The following is a 19,823-nucleotide window of genomic DNA, read 5'->3' as shown; positions in this document are numbered from 1 at the left end:
GAGGGTGGAAGCCCCCATCACTGGAGGTGTATAAGCGGCATCTATTAACATGTAAGAGGGCTGTCCTGTGTGGGAATCCTTAGGACCACAAGACCCTGAGCCCTCACCAGGTCAGGCATCTCCAGCACATCCCTGGAAGGGGACATTGAGGGGCAAGTCTCCACAAAGCAGTGACAATGTTGACCCAACGGTGCACATGTCAGTGGGAAATAGTCCTGCCCCACCACACCCCAAGACGGGGAGCTGACTCCCAGAAATGCACAGCGAGCCTGGAGAACCTGAACGCTAACAAGTGCATTAGGTGTGTAAACATCACGTGCACCACAGCACATTAAAGGAACTATGCATCAGGAGTTTGCAAACACACCATCACACTGTCCGAGCTGTGAACACACACCCACAAGAGTTGCGCTCAGATCTGGATCAGGCACCCATGATGAAGATGCTGCCCGTCTCTGGGGAAATGTTGGCACTCAGCTCCAGGATGTCTCAAGTGGCACCTGAGCAGCACACTGTAGCCTCTGGAAGTTGGGCGTCTCCAGGAAGCACTGTGCCCAAGGCCTCCCCATAGCCAGCCAGCTCCCAAATGGCTTTGCGGGAAGGAGTGACCATCTCGTCCACCAGTCCTGGAGCTCCCAGATCAGGCGAGACTGGTGCTGACTACTCCTGCCAAGAAGCTGCCCAAAACAGCAGCTCAGGGCCACCAGCTGAGTGGTTTGAAGGAGTGAGTCTGCCAGCCCACATTCCTGGGGACGTGAATCAGGGGTGACTTTCCTGGGTATGAACAGCATGTTTAAATCTGTCTCTGACCTTGATTAAATCATTTCAACATTCTGTGCCTCAGTTTCCTCAACTGTCAAATGGATAAAGGCACCCTCCCCCTCCCCTTGCTCATTTCTCCCACCCACATCTGGTCATGTCCCTGCTCCTTCCTGCACATCCACTCTTTGCTTCCTACTCATCCTTGATGGTAAGGCTTACAGCCCTGACCACTCCAGTCTTCTGCAGCCTCTCTTTTCCCTGCACCATTACATTGAGTGTCTGAAAAACTTGCTGTCACGCAAATCCTGATCATTAAATGTTGTTAAAAATCGTGTACACCTGTGTTTCTCATCTCTGCACCATGCTCGTTGAGGGCAGGGACCACAACTTCCCCTTAGGTGATGACTCGCTGCCAAGGTCAGACGTGATGCCAACAGTGGCTCAGAGCTCCTAAAACCCACACTGACATCCTGTGAAGGTGCAAGAGGGAAAGCAGGGAGCCCAAATGCAAGGAGGCGCTGGTCCTATTGGCTACACCAATGTGCAATTCCCAGGGCCCCTGGTTAAAAAAAGGCCAGGCAAGGGAAGATGGCCAAGATGGTGGGAGACAGGACTCTCTGTCATGCCAGAAAAGGTTGAAGACCCAGAAACCTCAGAATAGAGAACTCTGGGCTTCAGTGAAAGCAAAGACCTTCAGTGTCTGTCACAGGGTCTTGCCCCCTTCCAGGCTATGACCCTCTTGAGGCCACCTTCACCAGGATGCCCACCAGCACACACATGGCCACACCCAGTGTCCATCCATGGATACAAGCTCCACTCCTCTACTCAGAGCTCCAGACACCCAGGCCCTGCAAGCTTCTCTCTCTTCATATAAATCTCAGTACTACCGAGATCAGAAAGCTTTCACCCAGGTCAGCGAGAATCAATCGTTCTCCTTAGCCTGCCTGCTTAGTAAAAGAAAACTAATATTTGAGAAATTTCTGACATGTGTTGCTCAGCAAAGACGAAATTCTATTACAGCTTTCAAGTAAACATCCCAAACACAAGCTTGGGGGTTGTTAAACATTTATCACTGCTGATGGGAAATTAACCAGGAGATTCTAAAGGTGACTGGGCTCAAGACCCCTGGAGGCTGAGACTGGCACATACACGTTTGCAGGGCGGGGCGGGAAGAAGAAGCTCTTGGGCATGGGCTGCCTCAGATTCATATCCAGGCTCTGCTCTATCTGGCTGCGTGACCTGGCATGTGCAGCCTCTGCTTCCGCATCTGTGAAGCATACGGTCCCACGGAATTCATGGGGGTGGGGGGGGTTGTGAGAATGCCATGAGCTAACATGGAAAGTTATCTAATGCAGGCGTGGCATGTAGTACAAGCTCAGGGGTGACTGTTATTGTTGCAATGTGTCATTATTAATAATAAACACTTTTAGATTACTTTACTTCCCCGAAATGCAAACCCTTCATCATTAAAATGGTGATAGCACTGCTGACATCATAAGGCTGTTTGAAGATTAAATTAAATGAGATAACAGATGTCCATCTAGGCAGAACAATGGTTGGCACACAGCAGATGCTCGGATAAGCGACAGCTATTATTATTCTCATCCTACACTGTAACCTGGGGCCGGGTATGCCGATGGCTCCGTAAATATTAGCAGAGCACATTAATAAAAGAGAAAGAAAGGGTTTCGAGCGGTCAGGGTTGGGTTCTTCAAAAACAAGGAGAGGCTAGCCAGCTCCCAGTTGGCTGGTGGGTGGAACTGACCAGTCTGGAGGAACACCCACGCCCGGCTGGCCCCGTCTCTGTTTGTAGCAAGACCCAGATACCTCCCCCCATTCGTGAGGAGGAGGTGAGTCTTTTTTCCTGGAAAAATAATGAATGGCTTTTCTAACTCCCTGACAGAGGCGGGAATGTGTAGAAAGAAAGGACTTCCCAGGGATGCACTGGGACACATTCTGAGGCGGATTTATTACTTTCGGCTGAAACGGAGGCGATGCATTATTGTCTGTGACTCTGCATCTGTTCATTTGCACATCAAAATGGACATGCCGCGAGGCTATTAACGATGGCTTCGGAGATATTGGAATGTCTTTGGAAATTACTATCAATAAAAAACAAACTGGCTATGGAGAAGTTACTATTTTTCCCCTAGTAAACTTACTGACATTTTATTCCATTATGGATGTTGTCCAAGGTATAATGAAATGCTCAGTGATTGATGGGGCCTCCTGCGGCTTCCAAGCCTTGCCGGATCCCCTTACAGGAGGATGGCGGGCTGCCCGGGGCTGCGAAGAGACGCCCTCTTTGTCTGCAGCTCCAGCAGCTGTCCCGAGGGCGGGCCTCCACCAGGGAGGCCAGCCTGGCTATGCAGGGCCCCACAGAGCCCCAAGAGAGGAAGGGGGCTCCCAGAGGGTTCTAGGGCCAGTGCCTGCCTCTCCCCACTTCCTCTGAAGATCTTCAGCTGCGTGACACCACCGCCTCTCCCAGGGCGAATTCTTCCTCCAATCCTGGGGGATGTTCAAAATACTGAATAACTGATGTGAGGCACGGACTGGTCTGAATTGTCACCATTCAACACCAGAGCTTGACTGTTCCCACTGAATTAGGCATTAACCCCTCCCTTGCCAGGTTTGGGGATCACCAGGGAGGGTCAGCCAGAGTGCAGAAGGTACTCAGAGACTCAGGACAGAAACCCTGGTGTATAATAGGTGATGGTCTGTCGTGTTTGGATCTCACCACTGCCTTCAGCTTTCACTACAGCCTCTTCCATCGCCTCTTTAAATGATGACCTAAAGAGTGCCCGCTGGTTCTCCAGGACGTAGATATTCTACACACGGGGCTGTAACCAGGTCACCCCGGGTGCTCCCCTCTCCTGGCCAGTCACCCTGAAGCCAGGTTACTAAGAACTTGTCACTTCTGTGTAACGAGCCCCAAGCCTTTTGCATGTGCCTCTCTGACGCCTCAGTCATGCTAGGTAGTAATCATCTAGATGCATATCTGACTCCACCACTACAGACGGAGCTCCTCAAGTGTAAAGTGAATAGCACACATGGAGACTCATATGTGCTAAGTGTGGACTGAGAAAAATAAAAAGAGGAATCATGGCTAATTTGCCAAGGTCCTAGAGTCAATAACTGGCAATACCAAGAGACAAATCCAGGTCTGTTTTCAAAATCCATGCTCTTTCCATGCCTTCTTTATAAGAAATCCATGGTGACTTTGGTCAGTTCTTTATACCTTAGTATAAATGAGCTACACTGGCATCACCTTGATAGAGACTCTGCTTCTTGATGTGTTGGGAGGAGTTTATAGAAATTATAACTACATGAAATGAGTTACAGAAGTGGTTCCTCGACTCTCCCTCATTCTTACATGGAAGCCTTGCTGAGGAATCCCACACAAGGGCTATGACCTAGAGGATTTCAGAGGACACTTCCTTCTATGGAAGTTTCTTCTATAGAAGGCATAGTCCTGCAGTCTTCACTGTATCGGGCCACCATCTTCTTCTACATCCTGCCACTGAGGATTCAAAGCTCCAACCATACTTCTTACACTCAGGAGAGCACTTTTCCAGCGATTTGTACAGGATCAAATAAGGTGGTGACAGAGATGCTGAGACACTGTCTGAGATCAGTCACCACCCAACAACGGCTCTGACACTCCCTGGGTGCTCCCTTCACACAGGCTCAGTCTCTAGGCCCCGCACAGTCTGGATAACTCGGTGCTAAGAGCTCCAAGCTGGAGCCAGGCTGACCCCATGATGGAGTCCCAGTGGTGTGACTCCAGCAGTTCTGGTCAGTGCCCTGCCCGTGTCCCCCCCGCCTTGCTGTCTCCAGGCTGCACCCTAAGATGCAGGTTCTACCCTCATTCCAAGTCCCCATCTGCTCCATAACATATCCTGTACTGGCCACCTCCTCCCCTGTCTCACTTCCCACTCCCTACCAGTGTTCCTGGGGTCATATCCAAAACAAACCATGTCCATGTGAATCCTAGTTTCAGGGTTTGCTTCCAAGGAGCCAAAACTAAGAGAATGATCTTGGAGAATTTACTTAACAATCTCCATGCCTCTTCACCTGCAAAACTGAGTTATAATAATAGTGCATGCATGCTAAGTCGCTTCAGTCATGTCCGACTCTTTGTGACCTTATGGCCCATAGCCTGCCAGGCTCCTCTGTCTATGGGATTCTTCAAGCAAGAATACTGAAGTGGATTGCCATGCTCTCTAGGGGATCTTCCCAACCCAGGGATTAAACCTGTGTCTCTTACATCTCCTGCATTGGCAGGTAGCTTTTTACTACTAGCACCATCTGGGAAGCCCCATAACAATAATAATAGCACCTGTAAATACAACACTTACAGGTGTGCGGTCACTGCTACACAAGTCAGCTATTGTTATTAAATAATAATAATAATTCCTGACTGCCAGTGCATACAATAGGCCCCCTAGTCCAGTGGTCCTCAGCCTCAGTGCACATGCAAGCCACCTGGAGACCATGCTGCCCCAGACTGCAGCCTGCAGTTCTGCAGCCCTCGCCCCAGAGTTCGAGACTTGGGGAGTCCAAGAGAACCTGAGAACCTGCATTTGCAACAAGCTACTGGGTGGTGCTGGGTTGCGGCCTGGGATCCCACTTACCGAACTGCTGCTGTACATTATCACATTTAGTCCTCACCACAACCCTGGGGCAGGTATCTCGACCTCCATTTCCAAGGGACAGAGAAATTAAGAGACGTGGTCACCCAGTAAGTTTGGGGAATGAGCCAGAATTTAAGCTCAGGTCTGTCTCAGCTCTAAGATGCTTACACATCTCAACCCCCAGCCACATGCAGTCCAGCTAGGGAGTGAGCAAAACTCCCAAGGGCTTCTCCTCCCAGGCCCCTCCCGTCTGTGGTGGGGCTGGGGAAAGCAGGCTGTGGGAAGGCCATGGGCCTTCGGTTCCCACTTCTCAGGCTGCAGCCAGGGCCAGGGAGAGCGGACACCAGTCCTGTGCCCCCAAATGGGGCTCCCAGGAAGAGCTCTCATATGTGTAAGGGGACCCAGGCTAAGCACCTACCTCGGCTGCTGGTGGCTGGCTGGGGGGCCTCGGGGCTCAGCGCGGGTGGGCCCGGGGGGTCCCCCATGAAGTGGTGGAACCAGCGACGCCGCAGCTGGCGCAGCTCCGAGTTGCGGCTGCGGAGCCAGCGGGGGTCGGGCCGAGGCCGGGCCAGGGGGCCCCGCAGCATGTCCACGCCGAGCAGCAGCTCCGGGCTGACCCGGGCGTCGTGCAGGGCTCGGCTGTCCAATAGGCCCACGCCCAGCGCCACAGCGGCCACAGGCAGGGCCTGCAGCGGGCCAGGGGCCCGGGGGCCCGGCGGGAGGCCCACGCGGGCCCGCTGCAGCAGCAGCAGGCTGCCGGTCATCAGGTAGGCGGCAGTGAGGAAGAAGAGCAGGAACTGCGTCCGGCGGAGAAACTTCTGGAGTCGGAAGAAAGGTTTGGCCATGCCCCTGGGCGGCAGGGCTCCCAGCTGGAGCCCGGGGACGGCTCCTAGCACCCAGGCGGGAAGGAGGCCGGAGCCTCCGGAGGTGTCATCCCTGCATGCCAGCACCGGCCTGTTCTCTCCTGGGGCTACTGCTCCTCCTGCCCCGTTTCCAGCAGGTGCTCAGATAGCACCATTGCTGAGCTCCGGCCCTGGGCCCTGCAGCTGCAGCTTCTGCCCAAGTGTCAGGAACTTCGCCATCCCTGGGTTCTAGCGACCTTCATGTCCTGGCTCCGAAACCTGGAAAAGAGAAAGGGCGCTTAGAGGCGATGGGAGGGTCCACCTCTCCCACTGCCCCAGGGTCAGGAGCCCCACGCCTCTGTGTTCTGTCAGCCAAAGGGGCTGGCTATGCTGCAGAAACGAGGGACAGAGAGCCTGGTTCCAACACCAGCTCTGCTGCAGGACGACTATGTGACAGCAGGTGGGCTATTTCAGTTCACGGGGCCTCAGTCTCCTCATCTGTAAAATGGAACTAACGCTCTACCCTGGAGCAATAGGACAATCCACTGATGACAACAGGAAGGAGGAAAAACAGCAGCAGTGACCTTGTATGAATCCTTAAGCTATATGCCAGGCTTTGAGTTAGACACTTTATGTATCATCTCATTTAATCCTCACTCCAACCCAGAGAGAGATACATACAGCTTTACCCCCATTTTACAGATGAGGAAACTGTGGCAAAGGGAGACTAAGTAAATTTCCCAAAGTCACACAACTGGGGAGAAGAGGAGCCAAGGTTTGGAACAGCGTGAATTCAGAGCCTGAACTGTGAACCCCCACGTGGCCCAGCCTGTAATGAGACCCTACTACCTATAGGTGCACTCAGGCCAGGGCATGAGTATACAGCAGGTGCTCGATGCACGTGTGTACTGGGGCTGCAAACTGTCTTTTGGAAATGCTTCTACAGAGGTGGGTTGGTTTTAACCCAGGAGAGGGTACAGAGGAGGGGGTGGGCTTGCATAGTCTTCCTTGCTTCCTGAAGGGAGGACAGCAGAGCAGGAGAGCCCCCGGGGCCATGCACCTGTCAGCAGAGGCTGGATTCCTGGTGTAGAGAAGCAAGGAGGCTCTCGGAGCAGCCTTCCCAGGGTGCCCCTCTGCTCCCCAGGACTCAGCTCTCACACTGGGCTTTGGTTGCCTTTGACGGCGCCTCTGAAGTGCACTGTCGGGGGTTGGCAAAGGGGCCCGCAGCTGCTGCGAGCTGGGCTGCTGGATAAGGACAGCCCAGAACACAAGGACAGGCTTGTCCCGGGGTGAAAGGCTCCGAGGAGCGTGACTAAGCCGCTGCCTGTAACTAACAGGCCCGGGACCCCCGCCAGGACCCCGCGGCCCCTCAATGGCTGCTCTGTGCCCTGGGGACAGTAGCCGGGTGTGAGAGGAAAGACAACGTTTGGGCTCTTGTGGCCTGGCATTCCAGGGTCTGGGAGGGGGTGGTGTCAGACCAGCATGACCCTTTCTGATTCAATGCCGAGAGCCGCCAGTTTCTGAGGCTTCTGGGGAGGGTAGGATCTGAGAATTAGGGGGGTCCAGTGGGTCTTTTAGGCTGGGGCAGGGGTGGCAGGGTAGGGAGTCAGCAAATGAAGGTGGAATTAAATGCTGAGTCTGGGAGCCATTTCAGACGGGTCTCTTTTATTTTCTCTGTTAGCTGGTGTGTGCCAGGCCCACCCCAGCTAGCCTCGTCAGATTTGTAAAACCACAGAGAAAATCCCAAGAAATCCGGATTGATCCCCCTGCCTCCAGCTTTGGCCCCTCCAATCCATCCTCTGCAAGGCTGCCAAGGTGATCCTCCTAACACGCAAATCTGATCACGGCGCTCCCCTGCTTAAAACCCCTTTCAATAGCTCCCTGTGGCTTTGGGATAAACTCCAAGCTCCTTAGCATGACATACAAGGCCCCTTCCTGATCCAGCCCAAGCAGCTCGTCTCTTGCTGGGCCCTTCCCTTCTGCTTCTTCATCGCATGCACATGTGTGTGTAAACACACACACACAGACACACACACACACACACACACCCCATGGCCCAGAAAAACAACCACAGCACGTCTGCCCTGGTGCCTTTGCACATACTTCACTTGATGTCTTTTCCTCCCTCTTTGCCTGGTGAATCCCTCTGTATCTCCAAGAATCAGCCCAGGTGTCACCTCCTCTGAGAAGCTCTCCTTGACCACCACCCACCCACTGGTATAGATTTCTCTGTCTCCCCATGCTGACCCTCATCCCAGCATTTGCCATCCTGGGATGATTTTAATTGTCCTTGTATTTGTCAACCATCCTTGCAGGACTGCAACTGACTCCAGGCTGGAGGTCATATACTATGTATGCATTTTGGTAACCCCAGCTCACAACATGAGTCCCAGCAGAATAGATGCTCAGCCCTCTCTGTGTCTGAATACATTTTCTAAATGGATGAGAAGATACACTGATAGGTGGATCCTGATATCAGAAACCTGCTTCTGTGGGGGTCTTGTTGTTCAGTCGCTCAGTCCTGTCTGACTCTTTGTGACCCCATGACCTACAGCACTCCAGGCTTCCCTGTCCTTCACCATCTCCCAGTGTTTGCTCAAACTCATGTCCATTGAGTCAGTGATGCCATCCAACCATCTCATCCTGTCGCCCCCTTCTTCTCCTGCCCTTAATCTTTCCCAGCATCAGGGTCTTTTCCAATGTTGGCTCTTCTTATCAGGTGGCCAAAGTATTGGAGCTGCAGCTCCAGCATCAGTCCTTCCAATGAATATTCAGGGTTGATTTCCTTAGGACTGACTGGTTTAATCTCCTTGCTGTCCAAGGGATTCTCAAGAGTCTTCTCCAGCACCACAGTGGGTGATCTTAGGGCAATGAAATCTCAAATTCTGCTTATCTAGAGCTGTGGGGGCCTCCCTAGAAAGGTGGGAGACAAAGCGATACCTGAGCATGAAGGACACAGCTTCACCAGTTCAGGCCTTAGAGACACGTGGAAGTTAACACAGGTGCTGAGCTTTACATGTGATCTTTCCTGTGTCGTCATTTTAAGAAAAGGGGCTTCCAAATCTGCTTGCCAAAGGCTTCTGGTTACAAGATTGAGATTCTATCAGTGAAAAATCCTATAAAACTAAAATAAAAGGGGAGTGTGGACCCCTGTTGTGGGAAGAAAGGTTCTGATGAGATGGAGCCAAAAGGTGGGCAATGGATCAACAGTTCAGAATTTTGAAGGCAAGATGCAGCCTGAATTCCATATACGTTTGTATAGAGGAGCTGCGAACATGCTACAAAGGGTACAGCGGGGTGAGGTGTGGTCAACGCTGATCATTCCGGAATTGAGTGATCACACCTGGGTTCGCCAAGGCACCTGCCCCCCCACCAAGTTCTCTCTGGAGCCACCCCTTCCCACGGGGGCCCTCCCCTAGTCTGGGGAGATGGACAGTGGGCAAGGGGGCAGGGGACAGCTGCTTTCAGGCCAGAGCTCCATGACCCCTGCTTCTGATAAGACGATACGACGGGCTGCCACTCTGAACTTTCCACATTGCAAAGCTGATTCCCAGCCCAGAATACCTGCCGCTGCCTGGATGGGGGTGGGGAGTGGGGCCCTGTAAACCCACAGTATTAGCAACCTGTCCCCTGGCCCAGGTTTCTGCTCTGCAATCATCCCCCACTCTCTGCCATGTTCACCTCCCCCCCCCCCAGGGCACAGACGACACCTGATTTACCATCACATCCCCAGATCCTAGCATGCAGCCCGCAGGACAGTGCCTGTAAATGTCTGTTGAGTGACTGTATGGGAAAAAGGCCTGGAGGGTGGGGGGAGGGGTGCTGAGTCAAGTGCAGCATCTACACAAGGACTCAGAGCCAAGCCACAAGGCAGCTGAAGGACAGAAGCAGCCACCACCTGGGAAGGGGGGCTATATCTAGCCACTGCCCATCAGCTGTGCCCACTGCACCCCAAAGCCAGGAGGCCCTCCATGAGAGCAAATCCGCCTTGAGCAAGTCACCGAACAGGTGGCACCTCGGGCTTCCCATCTGTGGAATGGGGGTTAAGCATTGTCATGGGGCCGAATGACAGAGGAAACCTCTTACCTACAGCCAGTGGCAAAGGAAGCAAACTTGGAAGCTCCCTGGAGGAGAGGCCTGCAGCAGTGAGCTGTGGGGGACATCAGCCACCCTCACCTCCAGTGAGCTTCCAACTCCCTGCGGTGGGACCAGTATACCGTTCTTACCTGCAGCTGCCTCCGTGCTAAGATAGGTGTTAACAACTGCCTGCTATTTCTTTCTTTTTGAATACTTATTTATTTGCCAAGCCACAAGGCACGTGGGGTCTTAGCTCGCCACTAAGAGATTGAACCTGTTCTCCTTGTACTGGAAGTGTGGAGTCTTAACGACTGGACTGCCAGAGAAGTCCATGCTTGCTTTTTCAATGCTGAAGAATCTGCCTGCAATGCAGGAGACCTGGGTTTAATCTCTGGGTCAGGAAGATCCCCTGGAGAAGGAAATGGCAACCCACTCCAGTATTCTTGCCTGGAGAATCCCATGAACAGAGGAGCCTGGCAGCTGCAGTCCATGGGATCGCAAAGAATCAGACACAATGAAGCGATTAACACTCCCATCCCTCTTTTACAGCGTTTAGTAATTAGGCTACACTGGATTGTGTGTTTCACCTGCACCATCTTATTTACTCGATATCTCCCATCAAGGGGGATAACCTGATCACCCCCATTTAAGAGCCTGGGTCTCTAAAGCTCAGCTGGTCAAGGCCAGACAAACTAGGGCCAGGATTCAGACCCCAGCTCCCTGCTCCCAGAGCCCACCGTGTCCACTCAGCTGCCTGCCTCTCTCCCCACCCCAGCTCCAAAGGAGGCAAGATGAAATCCTGAAAGCGGGTTGGTATGCCTCCATCAGATCTCTTTGAAAACATGCCAGGATGAAGCTCCCAGACATGGTGCCACCCACAGAGCACCCCCCTCCCAGCCAGCCCAACGCTGCCATGTGGTGACAGTCCCAGCCTCCTGACCCCGCCCCTTCTCTGCAGGTCTGGGCCATTTTTCCCCAAGGCACGCGTCCCATGTGACACCTCCCATCTGGGAACCATGCAAAGTGCTTCAGGGGAATGGTAGGGGGGCAGGGGCCCCCCCACCCCTGCCTGAGACTCCAGGCTTCTCGGGAAGGAGGGGGCGCCAAGGAGGCAGAGAGCCTCAGGCTGGACAAGGTGGACACCAGATGCCCTGCCTGGAGGTCTGCCAGAGGCCCAAGAGCAACCCCAGAGGAGACCAGGGCCCAGGGAGGGAGACCCTCAGCTTCTTCCGAGGAATGAGAAGAGAGCACTGGGACAGGGAGGCTTCTGGGGGGGTCTCTGGGCGGGAGCAGGAGCCTAGCACAGGTGGGGACACAGATAACCTGAGCTGTTACTTTGTTGTCATCTGGACCCCAGGTGGCAGCCATAGCTCAGTTTGAAGCGGGGTGGGGGGGGCGTTGGGCAGATGGCACCAGGCTGAGGTTTCCGAGGGACTGAACAAGTGAGCATTGGCGACAGCCGGGAGAGGAGAGAAGGCAGCCACAGGGGACTGCGGGCTGCAGAAAGAGCTCAGAGAGGGCCCAGGCCCGACCAGTAGCCACTGGGGTTCAGTCACGTGACTCTACCATTCCCCACCACTGCCCCCACCAGAGAGGACAGACGGGGAAGGAGAGAACACCGGTAGCCTTAGGAACGCCACGGCCACTGCCGTGTGGGCTGTAACCATCTGGGGATCCAGAGCTGTGCGCTCTTAGCTGGGTGAGCCCCAAACACAAAAAACAGGAACCCACGTGTTGCTCCCGCAGACAAGGAGATGGGCATTCGTGGTCCAGCGGCTCAGAGCCCCAGCCTCCATGATTGGTAGGAGGGTGTCTCAGCCTCTAAACTTCAGCAAAGCCCCACTGAGAGCCTCCAGCTGGGCTCGGCGCTATGAATTAGCCACCCTCTCCCCGCCCCATTTCTTCCCACCCTCAGTCCCTGCCACTGCCCTGCCCAGGCTCAATGCCTGTCATCTGGACGCTGTCCCCCTCTCCCAGAGGCTGCCCTCTCCTAGAAGCCTCACAAAGAGATCTTTCTAATACCAAGAACTAGCAAAGCTCCAGGCTTCAATGGCTCTCCAGGACTCAGATGACCGAGTTCAAGCCCCTCAGCCTGGTATTCACTGGCCCTTCCTGGGTCAATCTCCCAGCAAATTCCTTTCAACATTCCTTCCAGAACTTGATGCCCCACTGGCCAGCATGCGATGCTTCAAGCCCGCTCACACTTACTCTTCTGTCGGCCTGGAATGCTAATGGGTGCCCTGTCTTGTGGCTCAGAAATGCTTTGCGGCCACCAAATCAGCTCCAATGCCACCTCCTCCATGAAGCCTTCCTGGTCCCCAGAGCAGAGCTGCTCCCAGAGCTCAACGGGGAGGCTGGATGCTCAGGTGACGTGTCCTGCCTTGAGTCCCAGGTACACTGCCCACTTCTCCTCCCAGCCTATGGGCCCCTCATAGACACAGGCAGTGTCTGTGGGGTACAGGGCAGACCCCAGAAATCTGTCCCCATGGGTCACCCTCCCCCAGTGCTCAGGGCCATACTGCCCTCACCCCCAGGTCCCAAGGCTCTGGGTCTTGGAGGCTCAGAAAGAGAACAAAGAACCCACTAAACAGAGATCTGCTGGGCCCTGGGATGGGACAAGGTTTGGGAAATGGGAATGCGGTGGGGTCCCTGCCTTTGAAGAGGCAAATATTTTGATCTTCTGAACTTCAGAACTTAAGGGAAAAGTTCCAAATTAAGAAGTGGTGCTTAAAAGGTATAAAACATAATACTAAGGTCAAAACTCCAGTCAAAGCAAAGGAGGTGGGGGGAGGGGGGATTCTTCCAGTAAACTCAGTGCTCTGGATTGGGAAGATCCCCTGGAGATGGGAAGGGTTCAGATAAAAAAGACTAAATCTGTATGTACCACATTAGAGACGGCAAGGTACTCTCACACACTCTCAAGTGTGCTGAAAGAATCAACAGATCATCAAATGAATGAATGATCTTCCCATAAACTTGTGAAGTCAAAATCATTACCATCTCTATCATGGACAGGCAGAATCTGAGACAGAGAGGCCAAATTAACTTGACCAAAGACAAACAGTTATTGCTAGACTGAACTCAAGTTTTCAGATTCCAGGTTTGTGATATCATTTACCATATCATGTGGCCTTCATCCATTCAACTCCATCCATTCTTCCAGACACTCAGCTAGGGGCAAGGGCTGCAAAGAAAGAGAGAACACCTCCATGGGGGGTGGCATCTCCCCTTTTTAGTTGGTTGGTCTGGAGCCCAACCCACTCTTCCAAGAGCCAAGTACAGACTCTTTTAGGTTATCTCTGGGCCACTTCTTTGGTAGAACCCTATTTTGTTCATGTGCTTGGATGTTTCTTCCACTGAGTGGCAAACTCTTGAGGGTTGTCCAAACCTCACTGAGTGATTTGGATAAATCTGGGCAAGTGGGTAGAGCACCCAGCCAAAGTTAGCCTCACCCTCCTCTAGGTCTATGCCTGAAGTCACTGGGATGGTGGACTTATGCTAGGGGGGACCACCTTGGACCCTCCTGTCCTCAGAACCCTCCTGACCCCATCATGAGTTTTCAGCAGTAAGAGACAGAGAACTGAAGTGGAGAAGGAAAGCTTTAATAGCTACCAAGAGGCTCGCAGTATTTGAAGCCGCACATGGTTAATCCGGCCCATTCTTCCAACCACTCTCACATCCACCCTAGGAAATACAGTTCCTCCCTAACTATGTTCTCCAAAAGAGCCACCCTTCCAACAACTTTCCAGGTGACATGTCTACATGTGTGTTGTGCTCAGTCATGTCCGATTCTTTGTGACCCCAAAGACTGCAGCCTGCCAGGTTTTTCTGTCCATGAAATTTTCCAGGCAAGAATACTGGAGTGGTTTGCCATTTCCATCTCCAAGGGATCGTCCTGACCCAAGAATCAAATCCAGTGTCTCTAGTGTCTCCTGCATTGGCAGGCAGGTTCTTTACCGCTCCACCACCTGATATGTCCACATGCTGATTATTAAAGCTGAGAGGAGGAGAGATTTAAAGCAGCAGAGTGAAAAGAAGCCCAGGGAGAAGATAGTCCAAGGCCACGTTCCAGCTCTCACTCCCCAATGAGAGGGGCCTGCCTCCAGCCCAGTTCTGCCCCTGCTGGTGGGTCTGATCATCACTCACATCCTATGGGTAAAGGTCTAAACACCAAGCTGTATTTCTGCTTTGTAAATAAGATCATCTATAGACACAGAGAACAAACTTACGGACACCAAGTGGGGAAGCAAGGTGAGATGAATTGGGAGATTGGGATGGACGTATAGACATGACTGATACTACATATACAACAGATAACTAATGAAAACCTACTATAGAGCTCCGGGGACTCTGCTCCGCACTCTGTAGTGACCGAAATGGGAAGGAAATCCAGAACAGGGGGGAGATATATGTACAGCTGATTCACTTTACTGTACAGCAGAACTAACACGATATTGTAAAGCAACCATACTCCAGTAAAAACTGATTGAAAAATTAAAAAATAAACACGGAACTGCCCCCAGACTCCTTTGCCCTGGCCTCAGTGACGCTCCAGATGGAGAATCCAGGGGACTGGCCTCACCAAGACTGACTGGGGTCTGAGCCGGATGGGAGCACAAGCCAGGTGTGTCTATAGAGAAACACACCTTCCCAAGAAGCACTGCTCAGACACAGTTCGGTCCCAGCCTGGAGGCTCCGGGCTGCCTGTTGAAGCAGACTGTACAGGAAAGCAGCTCTGCAACTCACTCCCCAGTGCTCCGAGGGCTCAGGCCTTAGCAGCCCACTAGTGGTCCACAACATCCACTTCCGCCTGACTAGGCAGACAGGAGGGGAGGGGCAGGGGGCCGCCATCTGCTCAATCCAGGCATCTCTTCACTTCTAGCCAGACATGCTGTAGGGCACAGGGCAACACCCCACAGCGCTCCAAGTGAAACAAGGGAACCCCTCGCCCCAAAACAAAGCACTCTTCCAGAGGAGCTGTGGAAATGGTCATGCTGAAGACTGGAGGATGCTGCGGCAGGGGAGGGCCAGGGGGCTTGTCTGCGAGGAAGATGAGGGCTGCCAGGCTAACCTCACCAGCCCAGCTGTGGGCCAAGCTTCCTTTAGCGAGTGTGCACAGGAGATGAACACAGCTGCTCTTCCCCCATGGAACCACTGGGCTCTGGGGGCAACCAATGGGCCCAGGGGGCATCATCTCCAAGGGACTTGTGAGGCCAGAGCCAAGTGTATGGGGAGGGTGGGGGCGGTGAGGGGAATACTGGAGAGAACCTCCCCCCACCTTGCCCTCTCTCTAGCACTTGCAACCGCCAGGTCGAGGTTGCTGCAGGCAGAGCGCAGCAAGCCAGCCCTCTGCTGCCTGTATTCCCGTTTCCACCAGCCCTCACTTCCTGTGCCTGAAAACCTAGGCGATTCAGAGGAGAAAAAGAAAAAGTCACCTCCTCTCCCCATCTCCTGATTCCAACCATGGCGTTCCTACATGGGATAAGTCAAGCGCTCCATAAACTGAAGCCCGCCCTTCCAGCGACAAGAGAGACGACAGCGTCTAATGTTGTTAGAAAAGTGCAGTGGAGTTCCGAGTCTGTCCATCTTGGGTGCCGCTGGGGACCAGGCGAGTGTGGGCAGCAGCGGGATCCCAGGGCAGGGCTGTGCGGCTGGAACCCTCGCGTCCAGCCTTCCCAGTGCTCAGAGAAGGGTCAGAGGTCTCCCTCCCCGCCCCTGCCTCCCCACTTGGCGAGCCGGCACCGAGCAGGCATCATTCCTGGGCACAGATGCTCCGGGAAAACAGACACCCGGGAGGTTATCGGGGCAGAGGACCCCCCGGAGGCTTCTCATGAGAGACGAAAAACCGCAATTAGCAGCCTCCAGTCATGAATCTCCTTCTACACTTAGGAAGATGCAAAAGCTCTACTTAGGGTAATTTTCCGGACAAAATACATACGTTTCGCCTTTGTCCATGCCTCCGTTCAAGTTCACCAAGAGACGGAGAAAAACCTCCGCTGACAGCAAACCTGGCGTGCTAGCAGAACGAGAGAGAGCTGCCGCTAGGTAAACGTCTCCTCTTAGAAAAGGCAGTGCGCACCCCAAATCCTGTCCTCACCCCTTCCCCGGGCCCGGATCCAAGGCTCCATCCCGGAAAACGGACAGTCTCTGAGGGTTCCAAGGTGGGTACGCGGCTTGGGAAACTGCCTTGAGCACCCCCGCCCCATCCCGCTCTTCCGAAACCTCCCTCCACCCAAGCGCACACACTCCCGGGCGAAGCCGCCCCGGCCCCGCGAGAGGCACCCCCGCCAGCGCGCCCCGAGCCGGAGCAGGTGCAGCCCCGCCGCGATCCCGGCCACGTCTACACAAACTTGTTGGCCCGCGGCTGGGGGAAGCCTGCCCGCCGCCCGCGCAGGGGTCCCGGCTGGACCACCCGGAGACCGCACTCACCCACGCGATCGCTGCCGGCTGGGGCGCCCGCTCCCCGCCTCCCTGGGGCGCTGAGCCCGCAGCCCCGCAGTGCCCAGAGCCTAGGCGCCCCCGGCGCCCGCACGCCCCCGGGTGGCCCGCGGCGAGGAGCGGCCCAATGCGCCCCGGGCACAGGGCGCCGCCGCCTGGCTCCCTGGGCTGCGGACGTCCGGGCTGAGCCGCGGCGGCTGAGCGAGCGGGCGCCGAGCGGGCAGCGGGGCGAGCGGGCGAGCGGGCGCCCGGCTCTGCACATGCTCACTCGCGCGGCCCGGGGACAGCGGCCGGCCGCCGCCGGGTCCTAGAGGCGACCGTCCTCCCGCCGCCCGTGGGAGGGGTCGCCCAGGTCCTGGGGACCAGCCCACCCGGCGCAGCCACGCTCGCTGCTGGGAAGCAGAGTCGCCGGCACCCAGTCCCATCCACACACTCCCATACACACACATACAGCCTCCCTTGCTGTAATACACACCAGGCTAATGCATTAGCGCTCACACCAACACACCTCTACATGAACACACTGGGCACTGCCACATAGAGGAACAGGCTCCCACACTCGCCCAGACACACGGGGACACACGTGATGCAAACACACTGAACCACTGCTTCACAGACACTCTGACACCCACACTCACACACAACACACACACACACACACACACACACAGAGGGCTCTCTCCTGGGACACTGACAGCCACCCAGTTTGTAGCACTCTGATACCAACCCGCAGAGGCAGACAGACACACGTTGGATCACTGTCCCAACGCAGAGCTAGACACTAACACTCACATCCTTATGCACGCACACACACACACACATACACATGCACTCTGAGACCCACAGATCGCTACCCCACAGACAAATACACCGACACCATCTCCCATGCCCACACACTCAGGGCTCTACCACCAACCACTGCACTGCCCCACACAGACCTACAGTGCCAGACCCACACCAAGGTGTAGTGATCCGTCCACACACCGGAGTCCACTGACACACACACTGCTGTGTAGAGAGTCCTACTGGCCATTGGCCCACAGACTCCCTGAGGTGGATAGGGGCTGATACAGACACACAGGTATACAACCACGCTGCTACACACCCATCCCCTTTTTAAAATAAGGACTGGGTCCAACCTCCAGGATGCTCCCTCCACGCCCCACTCCTGCTCCTCAGAAGTCCCCAGGCCACCGTGCTGCCCCTGACCTGCCGGGCACATCCTTGGCCGTGTCTCACCTGGGGCTGGCTGCTGAGACGCTCCGATGACTGGGGACCGGCAGAGGCTGCGGGAACAGGTGGCGCCGGCTTGGCTCTAAGCGGGTCCTTCTGAAAGGGAGTCGCATGCCTCCGACTCCCACTAGGGGCGGCGCTGCTTGGCAAGGCTGGGAGGAGCCGTTTTCAACAGGTGGAGGGCAGGCGGGAGAGGATTAGCCTGGGGACCAGTGGGAGCCCCGCTTTATGTAGCTCAGTCAAGTGGTACCCAGAGGGGAAAGGGAGGCACTTGGGTTAGCCTGGCTAGTCAGGCCAAGTGCAGGAATTAGGAGAGTCAGACCCCTCCCTGGGACGAAGGTGAGTAGTGCTGGGGCCCGGGAGGACCTGGAGGAGGGAACAGGGAGTGAGGGGTGGTGCTTACAGGAAAGCCCCCATACTCGTCTCTTTGGAGTGTGAATGTGTGTGTTGCTATTAGTGTTGCTGTTATTCAGTTACTGAGTCTTGTTGGACTATTTTCGACCCCATGGACTGCAGCACGCCAAACTTCCCTATCCTTCGCTATTTCCCAGAGTTGGCTCAAGTTCATGTCCATTGTTGCTATTATTACCAACAACAATAACCCACTGTGCATTTTTTGCATTGCGTTTTGATTTTCAAAGCCCTCTCCAGGACAGCTACATCATTTGTGGGACCCAGTGCAAAATGAAAATGTGGGCCTTTGTTCAAGAATGGGTAAGAACTTCAGGAAATGAGAACAGAAGTGTGAAACCCAACACGGAGCCCTTCTGAGCTAAGGCCCTGTGCCCTGCACGGGTCTCATGCCAGTGGAGCTGGCCCTAACTCTTTCATGCCCTTGGCCCCCCCTTAGAACTCAAAATAAGTGGTGCATGCCTTCACCATCTTCATCTGCAAATTAAAGAAAATGCACACATTCTTGGGCTTTTGTGAGGATCAAAGGAAATTCTTGGTGAGCTTGTATCACTATCTGCCACAGGATACACACGTAATGCCTTTTAGTAAACATGATATGAAGAGCTTTCTCCCAAGGCTTTACTACGATCCAGAAATGCCACCTGTGCAACGGTCTCTTGATCCACGGGCTTACAGTACCTTCTCATCCTCCAAATGTCACCTCCCCAGAGGCCTGCCCAGACATCCCAGGCTGCATAAAGCATACTCCATCCTCACCTTGTGGATTTACTTGCTTATTGTCTGTCTTCTCCCAGACCTTCCCAGCCCCCACAGCTAGAATTTCAGCCCCCACAAAGCCAAGACAATTTTCATCTCGTTCAGAACTATATCCTTAGTGTCTAGCTTAATTCTTGGCACATAGGCATGCCCACCACATATTTACTAGATAAATAATTAACTGGTTTTTAAAAATGCAATATGCCTAGCATATTTTTAAGGAACCCAAACAGTTTCCCAATAGTCTCCCTGTGTCTTCCTAAGAACTCAGAGACTGCTTATTCCTGTTCAGGTCACAGACAGATCCACGTTTGTGTCCAACCACTTTATAATGGTCCATTGGGTATGACTGGCCAGCAAGGAGACCAGGATGGCGCGCGTGGATGGCCCGTGGCCTCTCATCCCCCTGCCAGAGGCCTATGGCAGGTTATGGAAGTAGGCGCCCCTCCAGTGCCTGCCAGCACCTGCATCTGAACACCCTCCTCCTTTGACTGTGTAGCTCTTGGCTGCTGCTCCATCAGGACCCTGGCAGGTGACACGGGCTTGACCATCCCAGAGTAGCCCGTGAAGGTTGCCTTTCACTCCTGGCAGGGCCCTGCATCATTGGAAAAAGCATCATTCAGAGACCCAGAGAACCTTTGGCAACATCTGAAAAGACAGGGATGCA

The 19,823-nt window shown here is 54.2% G+C and overlaps 1 protein-coding gene across 3 annotated transcripts in view; it reads right to left on the bottom strand.

Annotated features, from left to right (window-relative positions):
* WSCD1 (WSC domain containing 1) overlaps positions 1–18,063 on the bottom strand; it is a 46,916-nt gene extending 28,853 nt beyond the window's left edge. Inside the window, exons 1-3 of one of the 3 annotated variants that reach the window (XM_043477311.1) lie at positions 16,745–16,946; positions 16,254–16,331; positions 5,815–6,517 (exon numbers count right to left, since the gene is read on the bottom strand). In XM_043477311.1, the coding sequence (XP_043333246.1) occupies positions 5,815–6,241 (427 nt within the window). In that variant the 5' untranslated portion in view covers positions 6,242–6,517; positions 16,254–16,331; positions 16,745–16,946. Of the gene's footprint in view, positions 1–5,814; positions 6,518–16,253; positions 16,332–16,744; positions 16,947–17,992 lie in introns of those variants that run through there. The other 2 variants (XM_043477315.1, XM_043477304.1) reach the window with 2 other exon arrangements.
* Between the last annotated feature and the right edge of the window lie 1,760 nt (positions 18,064–19,823).

Source organism: Cervus canadensis, chromosome 1 (genome assembly GCF_019320065.1).
Source record: "Cervus canadensis isolate Bull #8, Minnesota chromosome 1, ASM1932006v1, whole genome shotgun sequence".
In the NCBI taxonomy this organism is placed as follows: Eukaryota; Metazoa; Chordata; class Mammalia; order Artiodactyla; family Cervidae; genus Cervus; species Cervus canadensis.
This window is presented reverse-complemented; position numbering and strand designations above follow the sequence as displayed.